Source organism: Chenopodium album, chromosome 6, assembly GCF_948465745.1.
Source record: "Chenopodium album chromosome 6, dcCheAlbu1.1, whole genome shotgun sequence".
Taxonomy (NCBI): domain Eukaryota; kingdom Viridiplantae; phylum Streptophyta; class Magnoliopsida; order Caryophyllales; family Amaranthaceae; genus Chenopodium; species Chenopodium album.
Window position 1 is genome coordinate 59,213,031 of NC_137839.1, and position 26,737 is coordinate 59,239,767.

The 26,737-nt window shown below is 35.3% G+C and overlaps 1 protein-coding gene and 1 long non-coding RNA gene across 2 annotated transcripts in view; both read left to right on the plus strand.

The window, feature by feature from the left end:
* LOC145636122 (exocyst complex component SEC6) overlaps positions 1-17,062 on the plus strand; it is a 34,545-nt gene extending 17,483 nt beyond the window's left edge. Inside the window, exons 13-25 of the mRNA XM_081687582.1 lie at positions 488-596; positions 1,595-1,735; positions 1,852-2,031; positions 5,238-5,321; positions 5,415-5,501; positions 10,385-10,429; positions 11,879-11,957; positions 14,462-14,531; positions 15,270-15,357; positions 15,483-15,572; positions 15,682-15,798; positions 15,952-16,014; positions 16,646-17,062. Coding sequence (XP_081543708.1) covers positions 488-596; positions 1,595-1,735; positions 1,852-2,031; positions 5,238-5,321; positions 5,415-5,501; positions 10,385-10,429; positions 11,879-11,957; positions 14,462-14,531; positions 15,270-15,357; positions 15,483-15,572; positions 15,682-15,798; positions 15,952-16,014; positions 16,646-16,777 — 1,285 coding nt within the window. The 3' untranslated portion in view covers positions 16,778-17,062. The remainder of the gene's footprint in view (positions 1-487; positions 597-1,594; positions 1,736-1,851; positions 2,032-5,237; positions 5,322-5,414; positions 5,502-10,384; positions 10,430-11,878; positions 11,958-14,461; positions 14,532-15,269; positions 15,358-15,482; positions 15,573-15,681; positions 15,799-15,951; positions 16,015-16,645) is intronic.
* Positions 17,063-22,044: 4,982 nt separating this feature from the next.
* On the plus strand, positions 22,045-26,405 carry LOC145634939 (uncharacterized). The gene is made up of 3 exons (XR_014113697.1): positions 22,045-22,302; positions 24,631-24,692; positions 26,237-26,405. It is a non-coding gene; the product is annotated as an uncharacterized LOC145634939 (long non-coding RNA).
* Positions 26,406-26,737: the final 332 nt, after the last annotated feature.

Sequence of the window (26,737 nt, forward strand, 5' to 3'; positions counted from 1 at the left end):
TTGATTAATTTAATATTTTCTAGGTATTTGATTTTTCTATTTTGTTATTGAAATAAATTTAAAGACTAATAGATCATTCTAGAGCTGCAAATTGCTGTGTTATGCAATCCTTCAATTGGCTTTTAATTTGTTATTTCTAATAATTGAATATAGAAGCAAAGCATTTGTTGATGACATGGACTCCAATTTTGTGTTTGCACTAATGCTGACGAATAAAAATCATTAGAATACTATGAACCAATTTTCTTGTAATAAGATTCTGGTGCTTAGAAAAAGATGTCTGTGAAAAACATGGTTGAGCATTCTACCAAGTACTAAGCAAATCATGCAATTTGTTAGATTTCCTAATTCAAAAGTTTCTGGTGCTTTTCTTCTGGTCTATCTATTGCATAATGTTACTAGGAGTATTCTAATTGACGTAAGTGATATGTATGCATACTTTTATCATCATTTTCTAGTTATGTTTTTCCTATTTTGCTGATGACAGATATGAAATTTTCCAACTGATGGTCAACCTGTACACAGAGAGATTTGTTCAGATGCTTAGATTGCTTAGCGACAAGGCAAATGAACTTACCAACATTGAAATATTGAAGGTAACTAATTATATCTAAAAAGACCATATGTTTCAGATCTTCCCTTGGCAAATTACTTTGATGGTGTAGAATGGGACAAAGTTAGATTTCTGTCAGTATTGTTAAGTCAGTTTTGAAGCATTTGTTACCATAGGTCAGTGCACAGTTTGAGTTCAAAAGCTTATTCTGTGAGTGAGTGTGACACCTTATCAATCTCAGCCTTGTGAGCTTGGACTAGATGGGTCTATGTTGGTCTGTTTGCCATTCCATGTCCAATTCTTACCTATCAAGGAAAGTGAATAAAAGAGTAGTGAAGGGAAACAATGATAATATCAGACCGGTAACAAAAATATCTTAATGCGGAGGAATAGAATTCCTCTTAGTTCTCAACAGACATCAGCTGCCATTTTCTTTGTTCTTTGTTTCTTTTTCAAATTTACTGATGATATTGACTCCCGTAGTCCCGTACTAACTAGATTGCCCATTTTAGCTGGGTGCATAGATTTAAGAATTGTCTTTTGGCAGGGCATTGTTGAGTGAAGATGGAATTAAATATTGAAGTGGTGGTTCTTATAATTCTTTTTTAACTTTTAACTTTTTATTTTTATTTTTTAATTTTTATTGATGGATAGATAGAGTGGGACACTTGGGAAGAGAGGTAAAAATTATAATGAACAGAAATGAAAAAATAAAAGTTTAATATTATTATATTGAGTGGACAGTCTGAATAAATGAATGGTCGACCTTTTAAAGTAGACTTAACTGGCGAAATGGACAATCTTTTGAAGAATGGAGGGAGTAATATATTAAGAATAAATGACCACTTTGTAAACTAAATAAAATGATTTTGACTGTTATGAAGGGTAACTAAATGCATTCATTTTCTCACGTACTTATTTTGTATAGCTTAGCTTGACATGTGAACTTGCTTATTTGTTCGCTTTTGTATTTGCATCAGCTTTCCACAAATCTTTTGTGGTTGACTGACGTGTATCTGCTTATAATTTGCTTATGTCCAGGTAACTAGTTGGGTGGTAGATTACCAACAGAATCTGATTGACCTTGGTGTGGATGAATCTTTAGCTCAAGTTTGCTCTGAGAGTGGTGCAATGGATCCTTTGATGAATGCTTATGTTGAAAGAATGCAAGCTACAACAAGAGTAAGATCTTTTTGGTCATGTTAGTTATCACTTTTAGTATATGTTTCTATATGTGTACTCTTATATTGCTATTCCTCAGCAGTTAGCTGGACACTGATTCTGCTTCTTTGTTTTAGAAATGGTACTTAAATATTTTGGAGGCTGACAAGACACAACCTCCAAAGAGAACAGAAGAGGGGAAACTGTACACACCAGCTGCTGTGGATTTGTTCAGAATCCTAGGAGAGCAAGTGCAAATTGTCCGTGACAATAGTACTGATGTCATGCTGTACAGGATTGCATTGGCCATCATCCAGGCAAGTTCATTGACACAATCTCTGCTGAATTTAAGATAAAGGTGTCAAACTGCTATGTGCCATGTGTTATTTGAATTTTTTGATTTTTCAATTTTCCTTTTATGATCTTCCACCTAAGCAGAGATTCGTTGTACTTCTCTTGTAGCCCTGCTCATCTGATATACATTCTTAGTTTTTAAGGTGAACTGAGAAGGAGGGGGAGGGGGAATTATCATGTCCATCTTGGCTGACATTCCATGCTAATCTTGCTAGAGTACAACCAGCACACCGGTCTTTCTATCACGTAAGAGAGAGAGAGAGAGAGAGTGTGTGTGTGTGAAGGTGGGAAAACAAATGGGAAAGTAGTGGTCAATCATCACCCAACAATGCAAGTGCATAAGCTGTGGTGGAGTGGTGGGCTCCCAAGCATTTAAAAAAGCGCGCTGAGGCGCAAGGTGTTAGGATTAATGCACTATTGTGGTCTAGGCAAAGTGAATTTGATGAGGTGCGGCGAAGGGGCACCCCTTGAGGCACAGCATTTTTTAGGAATTTTTTTCATTGTTTATTATAGGCGTCTCACTTCAATGAAGGCTTTAGGTGCAGGGAACTTGTGATGGGCTTCGAAACGCCTTGAGCTTTTGTATACATTGTGCTCCCATAATGTAATATTGTACTCCCTCCGTTTTTATTTGTGCCCCATTGAGACTTTTTGAACTTTTCACTTGACCTTTGATCAATATTTGTGATTTATACTCCATATTTTATTACTTGCTCTATTTCTCCATGCATTGAGTTTTAGGAGGAATAGTGGAAAGTAATAAAATATGATGGAAGTTGGGTTGGTTGAAGAATAAGAAAATTTAGAAAAGCTAAAGTGAAAGTGGGGAGAGGAGAGGATATGAAAAATATTAAAATATGATGTGAGGGGACCACTAGTGGATAGGAAAATAATAAACTATTGTTATAAGTTTCAAAAAACGGAAATGGAGTAAGTAATAAAATGTGGCCGCAAAAGGAAAGTGGAGCAAGTAATGAAATACGGAGGGAGTACATGAGAAAAAAATATAGTCTTGTGGGCAGTTGTTAGAATCGCCTCGATGAATAAATTACTAATATTTAATTGTTAAAATTTATGTTTATTGATATAATTAAAGATATTATTGGCCGAAGTTCATTGGCATGTGTGCCAAATCAATATGAGACACTTAAAATAACATAAATGGAATAAGGTAAAGATTGAAATTTGAAATAATGGGAATGGGCTTAAACAGAAAATGCGAAGAACTAACAAAAAGGGAGGGTAGCAATTAGCACTTTCTTTATCGTTAAGTAATGTCTATACCTGTTCTACTGGAACATTAGGTGGTTTATTACTATCCGTTACTCCCCCTCCCCCTTGAAATATCTTTTGAATGTTCAGTGTTCCTTTTTAAATACCATTTGAACTTTTCAAATCAAGTAAACCAATGTTTGCAAATGTAGACCATACATGTGACTACTTTTGCTTTAAAGAGGAGAGAGATAGAGTGTTAGAAATTTATTTGATATAATTGGACTTCACAAAGTGGGGTTGTAGTTGATAAATAATGAATAAAATTTTGCTATAAAGGCATAAATAAAAGTGAAAAGAACTTAGAAAAACAGATGAAAACGGAAAATGTCCAAGACTTAGGTAAACAGAGGGAGTAGCTATAACTTTGAAGAAGATAGTTGATCCAGGGGCAAAGGGAGTGGTTAAATTTAGTTGAAACTGGTAATGCAAGCCCATATTGATTATAGAAAGTAGGTTATAATCTATTTTTATATTTAAAGTTGCATTTAATTTTGAATTAGTTTTCAAAATAAAGTAAAAATATCTTTTTATATTAGTCTTCCATCACCCGGTTGACTTAAGGCAGAGATGCAACTAGATCGTTCAGATTGGATTTGGGTTGTGTCACATTCGAGTAATTAATAATTTTGTTTTACTTTGGGATTAAGTTGCTTTGAGTTTAGTCAATTTCAGATAGAGTTTGTATTAGTGTAATAACAATAACCAGGGTTTGCTATGGGTTAAGTTTGCCAGGTCTAGCTTCAAAATTAGAAGAGAAATCCAATGCTAATCAACAATTAAAAGAATCATAACAACTTGTAGCATTAAATGAACACCTTTTGTCTAATAAATAGAAGCAGATGGATTATCATTTATGTCACTTGAAAGGCATCCTCAATGTATATTATTGAACTCTCATTGTTGCTCTCTTTCCCCTTTGTGTAATAAAATAATTCTGCTGAGTAACATTGTGTACTGTCATAATGAAAATCGTGCACCTGCCATCTGCAAATGATGTTTATTAAGGATAATTTATGGTGGTGTGATGACGCTAGGGTCGCTAGCCTAGTAGTTATGCTTCTAGATGGTCATTGACCTTATTATGGTTATATAACACTGCAACGCAAACATAATATGAATCTCAAAACACATTAAGAAAATGGCAATGCAATATAGGATGGCCTCTTCCTGCCAGTTCCTCCTAGGGCTTTTCAACGCATAGTACTACCTTTGTTCCTTTTTGTGTTACACCTTGTTTTATCCGATTTTGTTGGATACAATTTTGCTTTGTCAAATTTTGTCTCACACAAAGCCCACTTACAACAGTCTCTTACTTTTTCTTACAAAAACCCTGCCTACAACTCTCGCTGCCACTTTTAAACTTTCTCCTACCCTCGGTCTCTATTAGTGCAGTAAGTGTAACTGTCATTTAGGAAAGGAGGTAGTATAATAATAAGGTGAAATGTCCAATTTATCGATTCGCTTCTGAAATACAGATGCAATTTTCCCAAGGTGGCATATATGATGTTATTACGCTTAAATCTGACTATATTTTTGTCCCATGATTCCATCGACAACAATTGTTGCCCTGAATATCTTACCACTTGCAGCTCAGTGTTGCTAATAATTATATAGGTATAAAAATTAAAGGAAAATTAAAATTCTTTTTCTAGTTTCTGGGAAGAGAAAAATCATAATTTAGCATTATTGTAGCACGAGGTAATAACATCAGTAGGTTCTTCATATCAATCTTTGATATCTTTTCTTTCATGTTTAAAGGACTGTGGCACAATATTGTTGTCTTCTGCTTGCATGGTGCTTGTTTAAATAGGAATCAACTCGTTAGTATTTTTTCACTAATTACCATCGATTAGTCACCTTAAAGTCATCTGGCATATCAATTTGCTTCCTTCAGGTAATGAATGATTTTCAAGCAGCTGAAAGGAAGAGGCTTGAAGAACCTGCATCAGAAATTGGCCTTGAACCCTTGTGTGCTATGGTTTGTGAATCATTCTATTTTCTCTTTCTGTCCTATATTACTTACTTGAGGTTCATATGTTATTGATAATTTTTTACGAACACTGCAAAACAGATCAATAACAATCTTCGCTGTTATGATCTTGCAATGGAGCTCAGCAACAGCACTCTAGAGGCTTTGCCTCAAAATTATGCAGAACAGGTGATTCGCCTTCGTTGTCGATATTATTCGTTCTGTATTTCCTGTATCTGTCACTTAGCTGTTTGTGAGTTTTCCTCCTTTAGCATGTCGCTGAGTTGGGTGTTTGGTTGGGATTAGGGATAGGGAAGGATAGGAAACCAAAAAAAGAGAAAAGATACAATTTGTCATGATCTCCGCCACCATACATTGTAGAAGTGTAGATCATTTTCTTTCAAATTCTGTCTCCATTTAATTGTCAGCTGCAGCAAGATTCTATTCGTTGTGGTTGAATTTGATCAGAGGCATCAAATCTTGAACATTCCTGGCCAAGTTCAACCATTTAAGTTATTGTCAGAATCATATTTGTGGAGGTTGATTTTGTGATGATTGTTCCTTGGATTTGTGGTGGTGGTAGTTTGCAATGTGGAGGTTGGAATCTAGAGGGTTTAAGCTAAGTCGGAGTAAGACTGAATATTTGGTATGTCGTTTTGGCACTCAGAGGGGGACAAGCAATGAAGTGGTGAGTTTGGATGGAAAGGATTTGACCATGAGTGAATGTTTTAAGTACCTAGGGTCGATCATCCAGAAGAATGGTGACATTGATCAAGACGTGACCCACAGGATTAAGTCAGGGTGGCTTAAATGGAGAGCGGCCACGGGAGTGCTATGCGACCGCAGCATTCCCTTAAAGTTGAAGGGAAAATTCTACAGGACTGCCATAAGACCAGTGTTGCTCTATGGTACAGAATGTTGGGCTTCTAAGAAAGAGCATATTAAAAAGATGGAGGTTACGGAAATGCGCATGTTAAGGTGGATGTGTGGAAACACTTTAAGAGATAGAATCAGAAATGAGGTTATTCGCAAGAAAGTAGGTGTGGCGGGCATTGTAGATAAATTAAGGGAAAATCGTCTGCGTTGGTTTGGACATGTAAGACGGAGACCCGAGGGTGCACCGGTGCGAAGAGTGGAAGAGTGGGACCATGGAGGGATTAAACGAGGAAGAGGGAGACCAAAGATGACTTGGTTGGAAGGAGTGAGGAAGGATATGAAGTGCATGGATTTACGTGAGGATGAAGTTTTGGATCGTAAGGGATGGAGGAGAAAGATTTATGTTGATGACTACACGGAATAATCAAATTTGGTTCATGTTAGCCGACCCCACTTTTGGGATTAAGGCTTTGATTGATTGATTGATTGATTGGTGTTGGTAAATACGGAAGTGTCCCGGTTCAGTTTACTGCGATGATGGAGGACTATTGGTTGTCTGATTGTTCTGTTTCATGTGACAATGATAGGTGAGGCGTGGTGATGTTAGGTGGTAGCTTGGTGGAGTATTGAAACCCAGATGTTTGTCACAAGTGGAGGAAGATGTATGGTTGCTAGTGGTGGTGGCAGTTGAAGTATTGCAGGGGATGAAGGCTAAGGCTGGGTGTGACCATGCTGGTGGGACAGATGGTTGTCAAAGTTGATCAAGGTGGTCACTGTGTAGAGGACTTTGGAGCCTTGTCGGTTATATACTTATATTGAAACCTCTGGGAGCTGATGACGGGGGAATCATTTTAGAGTTAATAGGGGGTAACCCAAAATGAAAACAAGGTAGAGGGTGTGAGAATAATGACTGTCCAAACAACAGAAAATGAGTCAGGATTCCCTCTCCCTTTCTTGAAACCCCCTATACAAACTTCCCCTTAGATTTTTGTCTCATCTTATCATTTATAATGACCGATCAATTGGTGGCGTCTAAACCTGGTTGTTCGAAACAAATAGGGTTGTCCTAAGTTGATAAACACATCCTGAGGTTCCATACTTCAAATATTTTTTATATTTCTGTATAAAATAGGGTTTGGCCTAGTTATGAATTTTGGGTTCAATTTTTTCCATTTGGTGTTCAAGCTACACTAGTTTAGTTCATTTCAAATTGCTCTGTCCTGTATCCCTCCGAAAAGGCTATAATAGACTAGCTTGGAGGGGTAGTATAGGTATTTTAGTTTACTAGGGTTAATAGTCCTTAGTATAAAGAGAGAGGGAAGGGAAGGAAATAGGTAGGCAGAATTTTGGAGTGATTCTTAGGAGAGCTGTGACCTCTAAGTCACTACTGGAGCTTTGTAGGCTAAACCTACTACTATCGTTTGTAAGAAACCATTAATTTGTTTACTCAAATTTCAGAGTTTTCTCCTTCGTTGTATAGTTATTATATCGAGTAATATTAGTCCATTACACTTGGTATCAGAGTGGTGTTCCTGGTGTCCGGTGCCGGAAACCACCACTACGAAAAAAAATATGGTGTTTGTTATTGCTGGAAGAGAGGCATCACAGCTTATGCAAAATTGAATCCAGGGGGGATTCGCATACATTTCCAGCAAGAGAGAGCGTGGAATTTCAGATCTGAATGACGAACGAAGAGTCCGGTGTGAGCTTCAACTTTCTGAGTTTAATGGGAGGAATCTAACTGGGTACTCCGACTAGAGGATACTTTCCAATTTTTCCAGTTAGACGAGGAGGTGAAATTGAAGGCTGTCATTATATGGCTGAGCGGCGAAGCGTTGGAGTGGTTTGAATGTGGGCACAGGTGGCTACCAATACGGGAGTGGCGGGTTCTGAAGAGAGTATTGGCGAGTCGTTTCGGCTCGTATAATGCATTGGCATGAGCAACCAACTCCAGTTTTGCCACTATCAATCGAAGTGGAAACGAAGGTGTCACCTCAGATATTCTCAAAGAAGATAGAGGAAAGCACAAAGAGAATCATCGAAAATGTTCAAAGAAATATGGACAAAATCGCTAACAAAGCTTCTTCTCCAATGAATAGGGAGGAAGGAGATTATCAAGCGAAATTGGAAGATGAAATTGAAAATGCAGATAAGTGGAGGAGCAGGTACACCCTAGATTAGAGCCTTAGAGGATGATAAGGGAATTGGTAGTTTGGTAAACCTTGGTGGTGAGTTGAATTGCGTAGATAAGGGTTTTGGAGGAGTCAAATCTAGTGGTAGGCTTGGCGATTTTGGGGATGGATTCGCTGGTGGAGGTCAAGATGGAGCCGACGGCAAATTTGGTGGTGGATATCATGGGCTTACTGGTGGTGTTCAAAATGATTTTGAGGAAAGTAATTTGGGAAAGAAGCTAGTTGGGGTCTTAGGTGGTTCACCAGCAAAACAATTTGAGAAGGGAGGTGCTGGAAGAGGTGGGTTCGGCGGTGGCCTTGGATCCTTAGGTGGAAAAGGTGAGTTTGGTGGTAAGGCCACCACTAGAAGCTGCCTGAACAGGGACAGGGTTGACTTCGTGAGAGGCGGATCAGCAGCTAGTGAGTCCGGAGGAGGACCTGGTGGGTCCGGAAAGGGTGAGGATAGTGGTAGGACCACCACTATTGGTGGCCTAAGTATAAAAGGAGGTGTCTTCGTGAAGGGCAGATCTGGTGCATGTGGGTCATGTGGGTGCAGGAACAAAGGGCTACAGGTGGTCTGGGCTGTTTGGTCGCCGGAGAAAATGGTGGGGGATTGCGCAGGAACGTCCATGGCAGAGGTGGTGTTGGTCGTGGTGAATTCACGCAGCAGAGGAGTGGTGATTTCGCTGGTGGTTTTACCGGCGGTGGTGATCTCGTCGGAGATGGACTAGTGTCTTTTGTTGGTGGGGGGTCTGTTGGTCAAAAAGGGTGGTACTGGGTGTTGAAAATTTCAGAAGTGGGGTGTATGAGAAGCTTTGTGGAAATTGTCCTTAGCTTGGAGAATAAGGAAAACCTGGAAGGGGATAGTAAGGGTATTACTGTCAACGGAACAAAAGAATGGCTTAGATGGCAACCTGATGGTATTTGGTGTAATACAGCATGGGTTAAACCATTCCCAAGTAAGTGGGCTTACTCTTTTAAAGCCCAATCTATCACATTTTGTGGTGACTCAAGGATTGTTCAAGTTGCTTACAAATTAGATTTGCCTTATCCTTCATGTTTTGAGCTTGTCAACTTTAGGGCCATTCATCCAACATTGGTTCTGAATTCCAAGTTCATAACCCAAATTTTCCACTATCATTCTTCTAACCTTGAGCCCCCAAAACCATCAGCCTGTAGTCGTCCTCCTAACACATACTCTCATTTCTTTGGCCAAGGGTTAAACCAAAACATTCATTTCAATTTACAGCCTTACAATCCCAAGTCAACAAATACCAACTCTGCCCAAAATTTAATCAACTATCATGACAAGCTGGTACATTATTTAGATTTTTCTGCCATAGTAACTTTCAGCTATGAACAGAAATTCTCGCTGCAGCTCGCTCTTGGTTTTGGCCATTTCAAGAGTTGGATTGGAGATCACTATTGCCCAAGCCGAGTTTCAAGTGTTGATTATAAACCACCTTGAGGATAAGGTTGAAGTTTAGGGGGCCGGTATTGTAATAGACTAGCTTGGAGGGGTAGTATAGGTATTTTAGTTTATTAGGGTTAATAGTCCTTAGTATAAATAGAGAGGGAAGGGAAGGAGATAGGTAGGCAGAATTTTGGAGTGATTCCTTAGGAGAGTTGTGACCTCAAGTCACTATTGGAGCTTTGTAGGCTAAACCTACTACTATCGTTTGTAAGAAACCCTTAATTTGTTTACTCAAATTTCTGAGTTTTCTCCTTCGTTGTACTGTTATCATATCGAGTAATATCATTCCATTACATAGGCATTCAATAAATCATGAAAAATTTGCAAGGGCCTTGGTAATGCAGCACTCATTGAATTTCTAGATGATATTTGTACAATTTGTTACTAAAATTGGGTCTTAAATTTTTCAGATGAAATATTAAGGAGCTTCTTGACTAATTGAAGGATATTATCAAACATTTTTTGTGTAGAAATTGTGCTATGAAAGAACCTATGGATTTGGCTTCATATTTTTATTGTCAAGATAACATGGCTTTCTATGTGGTGGACAGGTCAATTTTGAAGATACTTGCAAAGGTTTTTTGGAAGTTGCAAAGGTAAGCTTGAACATTTTGTGGTTTTATGGTACATATAAAAGTTTATTTTTGAGCTGTTACTCATTACGGCTTGTCGAGTAGCATCCAATGTAATAACATAGTTATTTATAATTAATATCACATTGTGCTTTCAAACCTTGTTAGATATAGCTTAAAACCTTTTTGGAACTGACTTAACTTAATGGAATGGCTAATGGTGATGTTCAATGACATATAGAAAAAATAAATTTTATCTTTTTTAATCTTCCAACTTATGTTTTATTCTTTGTGGAAAAAAAAATTCTCTCTTTTACCCTTCTTCACCCCAATACATAGGTCCACTTATACTATTTAATAAAAGTTATAATACCATTCTGTCTAGATCATGGTTCAAAAATGTGGTTTCGGTTACGATCACGGGAACGGTTGCGGTGTCGCGGGAACGCTTATGATGCGTTGATCGCGGACCATGTCACGGTTGTATCGGTGCAAATATGATTTCAAGATAGTAGAGGATTAGAGCCATTAGGGAGGTGATATGGGGGCATAATAAAAGATTTGAGCCATTAGTGGGGAGATATGGGGGAATCTTTCACTATATCTTTGAATAGAAAGTAACTTTTGTGTGAAATAATAGATGGAACTTTCAATGCGGAATGATTTAGGGTTGAAATGTTTGATTCGGACAAAATCGCGGGGTTTTTTTAATACCCCTTGTTGATGCGGACAATCTCGGTTCAGTCAATTGAATTTCCTTTACAAAACGGCCCAACCAAGACGTCGCGGCCTTGTTTTTATACCATGGTCTAGATAACATTCTTTCCTATGCAAAAAGTCAAAACAGGACCCACTTTCCACTAATTCTCTTGTTTCCTAGTTTAATGTTGCTACAATAAATAGGAAGATCAAATAAGAGCCGAGGGAGTAACATGCAATCTAGATTCTAATATTTAGGGACCAACTTTAGTGTTGAAGCTAGTTGTTAGCTCATTCACAAGGTGTTGAGTGAAGCAGTATAATCATTTAGGTTATTTTTTATTGGCTATGTTACTAAAGCAATTCAATAACTTGTCATTTGCATTTTCAACATGTAGACATATACATGGTTGAACATGCAAATGACACCTATGCTGCGTCAATCTTTCCCTTACATAGAGGGTTGAGACCCCTGCTTAAGCGTGATGTTCATCGGAACAAGGGCAGCTGCTGGTGTAGAATATAGCTACTGGCCATTGTTTTGCACATTACCCTTTTTATTTTACGTCCTTTTCCTCTCTGTGTGTGTGAGGGGGATTAATTTTTGGATAAAGGTTTAGCAACTTCTTGTTCTCCCTGACTTTTTGTGTCTTCTAACTTCTACACTTTTGATAGTGGAAGCATGCATTTAAAAGCTTGTCCAATTTTTCTCAGTAAAATTATGCACTCTATACTTGAGCACTATGGATACTAAACTCTTTTCATGATTAATAGGAAGGTGTGCATCAAACTGTTACTGTTATATTTGAAGATCCAGGAGTGCAAGAGTTGCTGGTCAAGCTCTATCAAAAAGGTAAAGTACCTTTGCCTAATATTAACTTTCTTATATGACTCTAGTGCTGTACATAGACTTATATGAAATTTTAACTTCTTATAGTAAAGGTAATGCCCACTTTCCTTACAACAGGATCCTTTTACTTCCAGTTGGTAGCTGATATGTGTCTATAGCTGTTATAAATATTTCGTTTTCATATAGCTTTCTCAAATATCCCAAGGTGTTTTTTCTTATTTTTTTTAATTTTTTTTCATAATTTTATAATTGAAAAAAAAGAAGTTAGAAGTGATTAATATATTCTCGCTACTGTTTTATTATCTATTTTTCTTAATCTTTAAGTTGGGTACCTTTCTCCGCTGCATGCAATCTTGCTCATTTCATCCTCTTTTTTTTTGTACTTATAAACTACATCAGTCAATCAATCAAAGCCTTAATCCCATATGTGGGATCGGCTACATGAACCAAAGATGATTATTTCGTATAGTCATACACAAAGATCTTCTTCTTCCGTCCTTTACAATCTAATGCCTCATGCTCTTGCAAATCCATATACTTCATATCCCTCCTAACTCCTTCCAACCAAGTCATTTTTCGGTCTCCCTCTCCATTGGTCTTATGGCAGCCATGTAAAATTTCCCTTTCAATTGTACTTATAAACTACATATTGCATTAAAATCATCTGCATGACTGCACCTCATGTCACACACTTCCTCCGAATTTATTTAGATGGAACACTTTAAAATATACACTATTCTCACTATGCAATATTTTTAGAGATTTTTTTCATGTTGAAAAACAGTCTTATGGAGTCTTGTTAGGCTCGTCTTAATTTATACTTCCTCTGTTTCTATTTAGATGACTAACATTCCTAAAAAGGAAATGTCATATTAGATGACCTATACTATTTTGGAAAGTTTAACTACCATACTTCCTTCCTAATAAAGCCTTATGTTCTGTACTACCCAACTCCAAACCTTCAAACCCACCACCCTTGTCCAACAAACCACCACCCCTTTCCACCAAACCACCACCCAGTCCACTGAACCACCACCCAGTCCACCGAACCACCACCGTACCTGACCTCCCAAAACCACACACTCCCTAGAAAACATCGCCCTCCTCATCGAACGACAACCCAGCCACCACAATTGCCGTCACCCTCAGGACGCAACTCCATTTTCTCTCTGTTACCATCTTCTTTTCTTCACGGCACTACCTTCACTATCAGCTCTTTATTCTCTCTCCTAAGCCCCTCTCCATAACCCACATACCTCCCATCGTCGTCGCTGCGCAAACCACCACCACATTTGTTGCTGTTTTGGAGATCGAAAAAGGCAAAAGAAAGGAAAAAGAGGGGAGAAAATCCAATGTGTTGTAGAAAATCCAATATGTTGTAGAAAAAGAGTTTTTATTTAAATATGTTAGGGCCCATTTTAAAGATTAGAACAGGGCATCAAAATAGTTTGAGAAAATCCAATAATGCAAATGGGCAAATTTTTTGTAATATAAATTATAGTTAGTATGCGAGAGAAATGATAAATAAAAAAGTAGTGTAAGTGGGGTTGGTAGGAGAGATAATTTATCTGTAAAAGTAGGGTTAGTAGGAAATAGAATTAATAAAATTAATAGTGGGTCCTGACCAAATAAGGAAGTGTTGCAATTATTACGAAACTGAGGAAGTAAAAATTTAAAGATTTCAACGGTTGAAGATATGCATAGGAAAGTGGGAAAACTGAAAGGTTTTATCTAATAAAAAATGAAGTATTTGTTTGTGTGGACTAAATACTTTTTATACTTTAATTTTATTATTGTTAATTTTTTTTTAATCATGTAGATCATAGAATTCTTCCTCATTTTAACTTGCTGGTGATGTGTAGCTGCAACTTCATTGGGAATTGTTAATACTAACATCAAAGGATTCTCTTAACTTTAAATACTAACCCACCTTTTTATTAGTTTTGCTTAGCCTTATGGTGACCAGTATCAAGCTCTTCTTATGACTATTATTAACTACTCTTGCGTATCCTTTTCCCTACGGTTTTGCAGAATTGATTTCTGGTCGCACATCACTTCCCCTCCCCCCCCCCCCCCCTCTCCGGTTCTAAATCAAGTAGCTGTGTTAAGCTTATTTATTTTTCATTTACTTCCCTGCTATCAATTTTCAACGTACTTCTTTTTACCTTTATCATATCTGATTGCCCATACGTGGAAAACCCTGTATCTATACTTGTATAGGTTTTGTACCATGTGACAGTGTGACCCTGGTCAGTACCCACACGGCCACACCTTAGTATAGTAACATAATTCTTCTAGATGATAAGCGTCAATGTTATCTTCCTGCTATATTTGACCTTGTAACATGTCCTGTTGCAATATCACTGAATGTTCAAACTAAAAAGATTCTCAGATAGTCAGTTGCAATTTTTATTTTTTTATTTTTTATTTTTTTTACTGTAAATATTTATATGTTTTGGTTTAATATTTTATATTTGGCTGAACTTGTACCATGTGCTTTGTTTCAGAATGGTGTGAAGGACAGGTAACAGAGTACCTGGTAGCAACATTTGGAGATTATTTTGCCGACATAAAAATGTTAGTACTTTAATATGTTGTGCTTAACAAAGATTAGTTTGCATGAAGCTACTTTACATTGCTATCTATGTTGACATTCATTCTTGACACTACGCTACATGGCATTAATAGTTTCAAGAAAAAACAATCAGGTTACCTCCTTGCATGAGCATTAGAACAGGATTTTAAAAAACTGGACTGCTTGTAGTTACACTCTATAGCATTGCAGTAAAAGCCAATTCTGTTTTCTATAAGCTTGTAAATTCAATTGTCCTTGGTTGCATTTTCTTCTAATGAAGCTTTGTGATTATCTATCTTGATTAACTTTAGGCTGTCGGGCACACTCAGACCTTGAACAATTTGAACAGTGCTAGATACTTTTAAGCTGAATCAAGCATTAATCCAGCTGAAAACAGAATGGGATAATAAAGAGCTAGAGGGTCTTAAGAACATGGTGTAATTATTATTTACATAATTTAGACTTGCACATTCCAATGGAAGATAACTTCATCTGTTGCGGTGCTGTGGTGGTTGATCTATCATAAATTGTACCTTTTTTTTCTGAATTAGTGAAATATTTCACTCTCTCTTATGGTGTTCATAACAGTGCTACTGACTCAAGCCAAAAAAAAAAAAAAGAGATTATTATTTCTGAGTTTTGTCTCTGTTTAGTCCTTAACTTGCTTCAGCATTGGTATATGTATATTGCAACTTTATCTAAAGTATGTAATCTCTATAACACCTGGATCTGTAATATAGGTACGTTGAAGAAAGATCATTCAGAAGATTTGTGGAGGCTTGTCTAGAAGAAACTGTAGTGGTCTATGTGGATCATCTTTTGACACAGGTTGTCCTAGAGTTGTGGATTACTCAATCATGACCATTAGACTTGGTTAACCTATCAGTATCATGAATTCCCACTATATATATTTATATTTTACTCACAGCTTTGCCATTGCCATGTTTCTGCAGAAAAATTATATTAAGGAAGAGACTATTGAGAGAATGAGATTGGATGAAGAAGTGTTGATGGATTTCTTCAGGGAATACATCAGCGTGTCTGTGAGTTTCTAATCAAAATGTCCAAATGTCAATATACTTTTGGTGAGCTCTACAATTTTCAGAAATTAAGGCTTTGTACTTGGTTGTGATTTTTTATTCTGTGCTTCAGAAAGTAGAATCCAGAGTAAGAATACTAAGTGATCTGCGAGAGCTTGCTTCAGCTGAAAGTCTTGATACATTCACACTTGTATACACAAATATCTTAGAACATCAACCAGACTGCCCGGTAAGACTACTAATTTGTTTTATTGTTTCCCAAAACCTTATCTTTTTTAAAATGGGGAAGAGCTATTCTTGTATAACTGAAATCTCACTGATTCTGCTAATTTTATCCACCATTTCTACGTTGTTTATGAAACTGTATCGTTTCTCTGTGCAGGCTGATGTGGTTGAGAAGCTTGTAAGCTTGCGAGAAGGCATACCAAGGAAAGATGCTAAAGAGGCAAGTCTACCTTGTCATTTCCTAGTGTACACGTCAAATATTAGCAGAAATATGAACCCGGTTTTTTCGGGAACAATGAAACCAAATATGCCTTCTGTTGTGTTGCAGCTAGACTGTATATATTTGATTTAAATAGCTCTTACAACTTTACAAGCATTAATTTTATCTTATATATTCTGAAGAGTCATCAAGTTATCAGTGGTTCGTCAAAACCTTACAAAAAAAATAAAAAAATAAAAATAAAAATAAAATCCCTTCCAAGATTAAGTGAGGTTCCCTTTTAGATCAAAATGTTACATCAGTTCAAGTATGATTACATGTGCTATTGCATCTATAGTACCAGAAATATCAATGAACTTGTTTATTATAAAGGTCTGGATTTCATTTTTAACTTCTACTGTCTGTCTCTTAGTTCAAGACACTACTGATGGAGAAAAGAATTTGTTGCAAAAGCCAACCTCTTGTGAAGTTTTCAGAGAGGGACTTCTGTCTCTCTAGTATCTATCTCTGGTGTTTCAGAAAGTTTGATAGACAGAAATAGTGTTTATTAGTCTGCATAGGAATTTGAAATAATCACAAAAACCCTATTTATTTGCAGTTCAAATGTCTAAAATTCACTTTTATTGTTCAGGTTGTACAAGAATGCAAAGAAATTTACGAGAATTCATTCGTTGGTGGAAACCCTCCTAAGGCTGGGTTTGTTTTCTCCAGAGTTAAGTGCCTACAAGCATCAAAGGGCTCCATATGGCGCAAACTAACATAGGACTTACCTGCATAGCTGGTTTAGAATGTGGATGTTTGCATCCAGATTACGTAGCTGTTTTCAATAGGTTGTCAATTTGTCATTATTCTTTCTTATGAAATTCCCCTCTTTCGTATCTTTCACCCTCCCCATTTTTATAAGTAATTTCTCATTTTTTGAGGTTGTATTATAGGTTAAGTGTTCATGTTATTCGTTGTAAGTTACAGGTCAACAATAAGAGACAAAATTAAATTAGCTTCTGTTTGTAAAGAATTTATTATTGTTCATCTTAATTTTGTTGTACTATATTGACTATTGCTAATTCTATGATAAATTAATACTTCATTTTTTTTTGGAGTTAAGTATAAGACAGGGTTGTCTGATTTTTCACCATTTGAGTACTTTTATTTTTATTTCTTTCTTTTTGCTTATAGTTTGAGTACTAATTAAGTATGGCTCAAAACATAGTCCCTTAGGTTAGAAAACATAGGTCCTTGGGTAACCTTTGGGTTTACATTAAAAAGGAAGCTTTTGACATTCAACATTTTTGCATTTTTTTTTATAATTTTTTATAGGATTATAATAATAATAATAATAATAATAATAATAATAATAATAATAATAATAATAATAATAATAATAATAATAATAATAATAATAATAATTATTATTATTATTATTATTATTAGTATTATTATTATTATTATTATTATTATTATTATTATTATTATTATTATTGTTATTATTATTATTATTATTATTATTATTATTATTGTTGTTATTATTATTATTATTATTATTATTATATCTCAAAAACAAAAGTCATACAACCTACAATAGATTAGTGGGAAGCCGAGATACAATCTGGGCCCCCTCTCCTCTAGAAATAGCAAAGTCTATCCTAGTAAAAATATGAGCTGCATCACTTGCTCCAATGTCTTGCGTCGTCGAGAACCTCATTGTAAAGATTGATTCTTCTAGTGAAAATTCTTTCCTTGAGGGTTTTAATTTAAGATGTGGTTTATGTTAGCTGATGCTTGTCATGTAAAAATTGGCTTGATTGTTGCATTGGGTTTTTCAGTTTTTATTTTTTTATATTTTATTTTTTTTAAATGAGGGTACATTTTGATGAATGTTGATGATTGAAGACGTTTGCTACAATGAGTATTGATCTAGTTTATCCAAGCTGGCAAACTATTTTACAATGAATTTGTATTTTTAGAAAAATAATAAATAAATGATAGGAAATTTCTGTATCTGGGTTACTGAGATTATTGGTCAGAGGGTGTTCATATGGTGATGACCATGATGATATTCTTGCTAAAATCAATGGGTTTTCTGGGGCGTGGACAATTGAGTTTCTCGTAAAGTTTTTGTGCCAATTTGCCTAATGCAGCGTTCTAATACATGTACGGTTCGTTTCGCGGTGGTAATGAGAATAATTTTATATGTAAATGTGCTATAACCCATAAAATCATCTTGAGAGTGAGGGATAACTCAAGTGGTTAGAGCTCTCTTCCCGATTTCAAGTGATCTTGGGATCAATTTTTATCATCCGTCTTTGTGGCTCTCCAAACCCCAATAAAACTCATGAAATCATCTCCGTTGTTGCTGTGTATTATTACATAGGAAATGACCATACAACGGTTGTTATGAATGTAGGTTCATCACAATTGGGGATTGATGAAAACGTGGCTTATAGGAATAAGTCAGGGTGGCTTTAATGGAGAGCGGCTATGGAAGTGTTATGTGTTTGAAACATTCCCTTACAGTTGAAGGGGAAATTATACAAGACTGCCACAACATCACTGTTGCTCTATGGTATAGAATGTTGGGATTCTAAGAAGCAGCACATTAGAAAGATGGAGGTTACAGAAATGCACATGATAAGGTGGATGTGCGGGATCACTCTAACAGATAGAGTCGGAAATAAGGTTATTCACAAGAAAGTATGGGTCGTAGGCATTATAAACGAACTAAGGGAAAATTGCCTGCATTGGTTTGGACATATAAGACGAAGACCCGAGGTGCACTAGTACGAAAAGTGGAAGAGTGAGACCATGGATGGGTTAAACAAGGGAGAGGGAGACCGTAAATAACTTGGTTGGGAGGAGTTAGAAAGATATGAAGCATATGGATTTGCATGAGGATGAGACCAGGTATTAGATCGTAAGGGATGGAGATTTTGATAGTGTTATTGATTTTAGAAATATAAAATATTGCATCTTCTGTTTGACTTAGTTTGATTAAATTGGTAAGTAAGACCCTGTTCTCATCAGATTATTTTCATTTTAGTTCTGTTCAGCTCCTAATTTCCTTCTCTCGTAAAATATTCATTTCATTTCAGTTCTGTTCAGTTCAGTTCTGTCAATGAGAAAAGGCCCTAAGTCAATGTGATCAACATGGTGAATTTTGTATTAAAATAACTGACAGGGTAAAGTCGTATCCCCTAATCAAAAATAAATACCTAAATCACTAACTAAGGTAGATAGGGAAGTAGGGTCGATCTCCACAGGGAAACAAGTCTTTTTACTTCCAATTAATTGTTATAATCTAAATTATTTAAGTAACCAATATTTATAATTAAGTATGAGACTAAACTACAAAGAATAAGAGTAGGGAGAAAACAATATATAAAGGGATCTAGGGCATAAGTTCACCAATAAATAATACTCCAGAGTAAAACAGGGTAATCAATCATTGACATGGCATAGATAACATGATTAACAGGCTCTCGCAATTTATTAATCAACATAGATCTAACAGGCTCTCGCAATTTACTAGATCTAAGTTCTTATTGAAAATAGCCTTTAATATCAAATTAACATCTGCTCGATTCATCAATTTAATATTGCTATACTTTTACAAGCCGCAATTGTAAAACATTAAAACAATCCAATAAGAAATTATCATGCAATACCAATAATCAATAACAGTCAATCATTAATGCATCAATCAACCAGATTGTAAAGGGCTCTCGCTACGTATTACAATCACACAATTAATTTACCGGTATTAAATCTCATCTCTCGAATCTTGACTTAACCATTTATAAATTAACCTGCCTATTGAAACTAGACCTAAACATTAATTCTCATCTCTCGATTCTTGAATCAATATTGTCAAACTCATGCATAAAAGATATGCCTAATCTAGTCACAGAGCATTAAATCAATCAATAAGAAATTAATCTAGCATTGATAATCAACAACAATAAATTACCCCCTCATATTATTTATGGATCCCCACAAACCCTAGAAAGGAAACTACTCACACATAACTAATATAAAGAGAATAATAGTATAAAAGTAATAAGGAAACAAAATAATAAAATCTTAATATGAAAAGAAAACTAAAACTAAAACTAAACTAAAGAAAAAGAAAACTAAAAAGTAAAAACTACTCCCTAATAGCCTCGTACTCCATCCTTTTATAAGGATTTGAGAATCTTATCTTAATTATAAGCTTAGGAAAAACTAATCCTAACTAAAAGATAACTAACCAAAAATAAATCCTAGGATTCCTACTAAAAGTCTGACAAGAAAACTAGAATATCTTAGAAATCCTAATCTAACAATTTATTAGTCACCGCCTAACAAACTAAAGCTACTACTCCTCTGTTCAGTGAAAACCGAGTAAGCAAGCCCAATAATTTGCAGGCCCACTAAGTGAATAGCTTGATGCTGAAGATGTCCGGCCAACTGGGCTAGCTCGTCTGATCGGGCCCGGTCAACTAGTGCTGTGAGTTGGGCTTTGTGGCTTCTTTTGTTGCCCATTTCTTCTCTTGTTTGGTCCGTAATTTGTGTGGAAAATTTTGGACCTCTTTATATATCGAGCCCTTAATCACCGGATTAAATTAATCTAACTAGGCCTTGGGCTTAGAATATTTGGTCATAAAATACGATCCGACTCCATTGTCTTTGTAGTGGCTCAATAAGCTCGGGAATTATCATAATTCTGCAAATTCCTACAAAAACATACCAACTCTACAAAAACACTAGAAAACATATATTAGTAATAAAAACAGTTCCGTAGAGCTCAAATAAGCACAAATATGACCGTGAGACGGGGAATAAAAATATATATAAAATAGACTCATCAATAACTTAGGGAGGTTTTGCCAATTCTTATTGATTAAGACATATATGTGATGTTGGTTCTTCTACTCTTAATGTCATATTGTTAGTTGACACATTTCTAAATTAGTGTTAGGGTTGGGAATTAGTGTTCGAGGTTTATTGTTTAGAGTTAGAGTTAGGGTTAGGGTTTACTGTTTAAGATTAATAACGATATGATGCCATGTTTTATAATTGAACATTGTCATTTTAGGCAATTATTATGAGATATAATTGATTATAATCTCATTTGAATTCAACGATGTTATGAAATATAACAATAACTGCAATATCCACAAATCTTTAACTTAATTTCCTATTCTCAAAACCGCAAAATGATAACAAAAGCAAGTCCGATTTATGTGCTTATAATTTTTATGCAAATATTACATTAAAGGATAGTCCTTAAAATAACATTTCCAATGATATATCATAAGCCCAATTTTGATTTAAATAATAGGAGATAAGATCAAAATACTAAACCCGGTCTAAAACCTACACCCTTGCACTATTTTGGCCATATCTTAATATCTAGAAATGATATTGGCCTGATTCTAATTGCGTTAAAAATTAGATTTTCAGAACTTTTCAACAATATATTATTTGTCTTAATCAAAGTACGGGATCAAATATGTAAAAAAAAAAAAAAAAAAAAAGCAAAAAACAGGAAAAGCAAACGAATTCTTGATGTTGGAACTCCACCAAAAAAAAAAAAAAAAAAAAAAAAAAAAAAAAAAAAAAACTACTTAAACTCCGGAGATGACCTTGCCTCGTCTTGTGGTACACTACTACAAAAATGCTCAAAGAGATCTCATATGACAGATTTATTAATTAAATATATATTGGGTCTCTTTGTTTACAGAAACCCAATATTTCAAATAATGGGGCTCTTAGAGCATCCACATTCATTGGAAATTAGGGTCCCCATTTGACAAAAAGAAAATGGGGACCTTCCCACCAATGTTACTACTTTCCGAGCTTGTCTAAAGGGAGGTTTAATATGCATGAACAAATGCATATCAAGGGACAATTCTGTAAATTTGCATGCTTTAGTGGAAATCCTCATCATTTCCCGTTATGCTTTTTGTCAGCCCGTTTCCAGAATTATGTCATATTTCTTAATCGTATTTGGGAGAAATGTACAACTTGTCTTCTTCTTTGGTCACATGCAAATCTCACTCTCTCTCTTCCATTTGAAATGTACCCTTCTCTTTGTCTTCCCTCTATATTAATTCAAACTCTTTCTCTATCTTCCATTAATTATTCTCTCTCCATTCCTTCTACATCGACCATCTTTCTGAAGTTGTCTCTCTATATTCCCTCTATCTCCATAGTTGTTTCGGTTCGTGGAGAATCGATGCTTTGTTTCTAGGTTTGCCGCTTGGAGAATTGAAACCCTCTAGGCAAGTTATCGTGAAGATTTTGACAAAAGTAAGTAAATTCTTCATAAATTTATAATTTTCCCCAAATTAATCATATAATTTTAGTATAAGAAGTTTATTAAACTTAATTTCAATGTAATCGTTTGACCCAAATTGAGTTAGGGTTTGTAAAATGTAGATGTATTAGGGTTTAACGCGGGGGCTGAAATCCTCCGTATTTTTAAATATGTTATAAATGAAATTTAATTTTATTTATAATATTGATTTGTATTTTTCCGTAATCTAATTTCAAAAGATTCAAATTATTAATTTGATTTGAAAATTATTTTAGTACAAATTATTTTATGAACCTTCATTCTATAATTTATTTCAATACAACTAAAACTTAGTCCATTTCATTCATTTGACCCAAGAGGCCCAATCTTTCCACTTACCCTAGGGTGTTCAAATCCGGGTACCCGGGTTTTCGGGTACCCAAAAATCCGGGTACCCGGATCTTCGGGTAGTTTGATACTCGGCCCATGTCCCGACCCGAGAAGACCGGATACCCGGGTTTCAGGTACCCGCTTTTCTCGGGTCGGGTCATAGGGTACCTGGATGTCCGAATTAGATATGACAGTTTTCCAGATTAAAATGTGAAAAAATTATAAACAAAGTAACAATCTACTGCCCAAACTTCACACAATTAGAAGAAGTTAAGAACAACAAAAATTACATACAATTGGAAGAAGTCAAGTACAACTAAATTAGATCTTTTAGATGTATTAAACATTAAATAAAAATAAAAATAAAAAATAAAAAATAAAAAAAAGAAACCCAAATTTTTGTTATTACTCCGTAGCTTACATCATTTACCAACACCAACCATCATCATCAACAGCAACTATTATACACCATCTTCCTCCATTAATTCACACCCAGAAATTGAAGACCCACTATCAAGGAGTATCAACCACCATGGCCAAGCCACCTTTAATTTCTTTGATTATAACCCATAAAATGAAGACCCCTTCACAAAATCGAACTACCTACCTCCACCATTACGAGATCTACTGAAGAATATAGCGCAAGTTAGAGATAAAGACATTGAAGAATTACAAATGAATATATAGAGATTAGAGATTAAGAGGATAACTAGAGAAAGAGAGAGGTATAGATGGAGATTAGAGGAAAACCAAAGAAAGAAAGAGAGGAGAGGAAAACGATTGTGTAGAGGATAAAGTTTGAAAAGGCAATTAACTATAAAACCCTAACAAGTAAAAACTAAAGATTCCAGAAGGAAAAAAAAAAAAAAGACTTAACGGGTATTTCGGGTACCCGCGAGCTACATAGATCGGCCCATGACCCGACCCGACAGCAACATAGGTTTCCCGGGTCGGGTACCCGACCCGAAAATTGATAATTTTTTTAAAAATACCCGGCTATTTTACAACGGGTCATCGGGATAGCGGGTCGGGTCATTCGGGTCGGGTATTTTTGAACACCCCTAATAAATACCCCATTAATCTTTCAAAATTTTCCCACATCAAAAGGTTACTTCTAGTTTTCCTTCTCCTTTATTTTATTTTATTTCATTTTCCTTTTCCTTTATTTTACCTTTCTTTTTTCTCTTTTCTTTTTCTTCTTTATTTCTTCCTCCTCTTCCTAATGTCCCCACCTTCCGCCGCCGCCTGGTCGCCGACGACTACCCAGCCAGCGCCTGCCATCGCAACCACCTTTTCCCCTTTCTTCCTCCCTAGTTTCATCTACTTTGTATAATTTTAATGTATTGATTTTGGGTTTTGATTTATTTTGTTTGAAATTAGTTTTATTAGTATGAAAAAATTATATTATATAATTTTGTTGTTTAAATTCATATTTTCATATTACTAGATTGTTAATTTTCATTTCTCATAATTTTATGAAGTTAGAGTTTTGAAATACTAATAAAGATATGATTTAGGGTTCTAATATCAAAGAAATTTGGGGCTTTTGTGTACTTAGTTATTTTAATTGATAACCGAGTATAAAAGTGATGTGTTGATGAAGTTTTGAAGGGTTTTTAATTAATCTAAAGTGCTGAAAATAGTTTCTAAATAATACTTTTGATGTTTTATAAAGAGGGTTTAATCACCCATTAAAAAGGGAGATTATTTAGGGGGTTTTAAGTAATTTTTAGATTTTTATAAAAATTTAAACTTGTTGTAATTTCATGTATAAGAGTGTATTTTAAGGTTTTTGTGAAGAAAATTTAAAGAACTATATAAATGCCATTAATTTTAACTAAAGGAAAAGTTTTAAAGTGTTGTTTAATTGGATGTGAAGGTTTTAAAGTAAGTTAGTATTGATGTAAATTTGATTGTTTGGGTATTGATTGAGATTTTGTTGTTTGGTTTAGGAGAGGACCTCATAGAAGGTGTTTTCAGTTGGAAAAGCGGTTTTCCAATTTGTTTATTCAAGGTACGTACGAGTTACGAAACCTTGCCTTTAGATGCATGTTTAGGGATGTATTGAGAACTTAGTATCATGTATAGGGATGTCAATGGGGCGGGGCGGGGCGGATGTTGGCATCCCTAATCATGTATTGAGAAGTATCATGTATAGAGAAGACTGGGCTAAATTGTTTGGTTATAAATTATGATTTTCGTATATTATGTATGAGGAATGTATGAGATATAAGTATGACTACGGTTGTGGGTGATGTATAAGTGATTGTCTTATCTATTGGATGTGTTATGATTAATTAAAGGTTATGGATTCTTGGTTGTCTATAAGTGGAATTAATTTTGATAATGGTTCCACGAGGTTAATTTTTAAAACTCTTTCATGAATTAATTATGATTTGAGTAGAGGGAGTTTATTAAAGTCTTTTAAGACGAGGTTCAGGATTTAAAGTGCCCTATGCACTTACGGTTTTTATACACAGAGGTAGTTAAAGGATTCAATACTAAATATTGTTTGCCACTAAGAAATCAAGAATTAAATTGGAAATTTGGATTGCTTGTAATGATGTGATATTTGATTGACTGTATTGTTTTGTATACAAGTCAACACCAAGTCTAAACTTGTAAATCACGTAAAAGCAAGATGAATGAGCTTGAGCAATAAAACTCTGGATTTGTGATTATCTAGATTATTGACAATCAAGGGTTGGATTATTAGCCATGCACTTTTCTAGAGGTCGTCTGATCTACGAGTTTCTTATTTCAAATACTTTTAAAAAACTAGGAGTTAGATGAGATCTCATACTAGTTATGGTCACGGAGTCGCGCCCGTGGTCGTTGAATGTTTTATTAATATTTCTGAAAGGAGGCATGGGGTTTTTCTTTTATTGATGTTCCAAATGGAGCATGGGATGGACAACCTTGTCTATTGCTTAATCCAATGAATAAAATAAAATGAGTTAACTACTATTAACTAGTGAAGTCTTAGTAAACTGACAGTTAAGTCATGTGTTGAGTCTATAATTTGATGATGTGTGATGATTGATTATTAGTAGCATGCTAGGGATTTCTTATTATGTTTCGCTGCTTGTATGTACTCAGCTTTGCTAATTGTGTGCTTTTGTGTGTCTTTCTTTGGTCATGGCCTTCACCCTTCAATGACCCTGTGACGATCCAATTTTTACACTTGTAATATTGGGGAGCAGATTAACCACAGGTTTTTATATATTCATCATTCGCATCAAGTTTGTGGGATTTTGAGTGGAGTGTTGGTTACTTTGCACAACTTAATTTGCTACTTACTTTTGAATTCATTTAAACTCGGTTTCATTTTTATACTACTTCTACTAGTTTGGGCTTTGAATAAGTGCCTTAATGGTTCCAAGTTGTAAGGCTTAATTTGGTTTCGTTTGTTGGTTTTGAAACTTATTCATAAATGAATATAACACTAAAAGCTCCAACTTCTCTCTACTTTCTCTCTCTACATTTATTCTGTTTTTCGGTCACTAACTTGATCGTCGGAGGCGAATCTCCGATCACCGGAGATTCGTGTTCTTGCAGGTGTTCGAGTCTCGTAACCAGGTAGAGCGTGACCAGTATCTCGAGGGATTCCAAAAAAACCCCGAAATACTAGCCATACTTCCTCCTCCTGTTTCCCCCTCTTACTCCACGTTCTCCATTGAAGCGCACTCAACGTTCTCTAATACTTGTATCCCCCATTGAAGCAGCTTCTGAGGTGAGTTGTTATTGTTGTTGTTGTTTTTTTTTTTTTTTTTTTTTTTTTTTTTTTTTTTTTTGTAATCATAATGTCAATTTCATAATCTAGGGTTTACCTTTTACCTATTTTAATTTATCTGTCAGTGCATTTGGATCCAAATATCTGAACTATTGGCTTTAAGTACTAAGATTATTAAAGATCAGAAATAGTGATTATTTTACGAGAAAATAATTTCATGAGCCTAATCTGATTATAGAATCAAATATCCCTAAAATTATTTTATTTGAATTTTCATTGAATTAAATTTGGTTGCTAATGTATAGCACAAGTAGTAAGGCGGACCT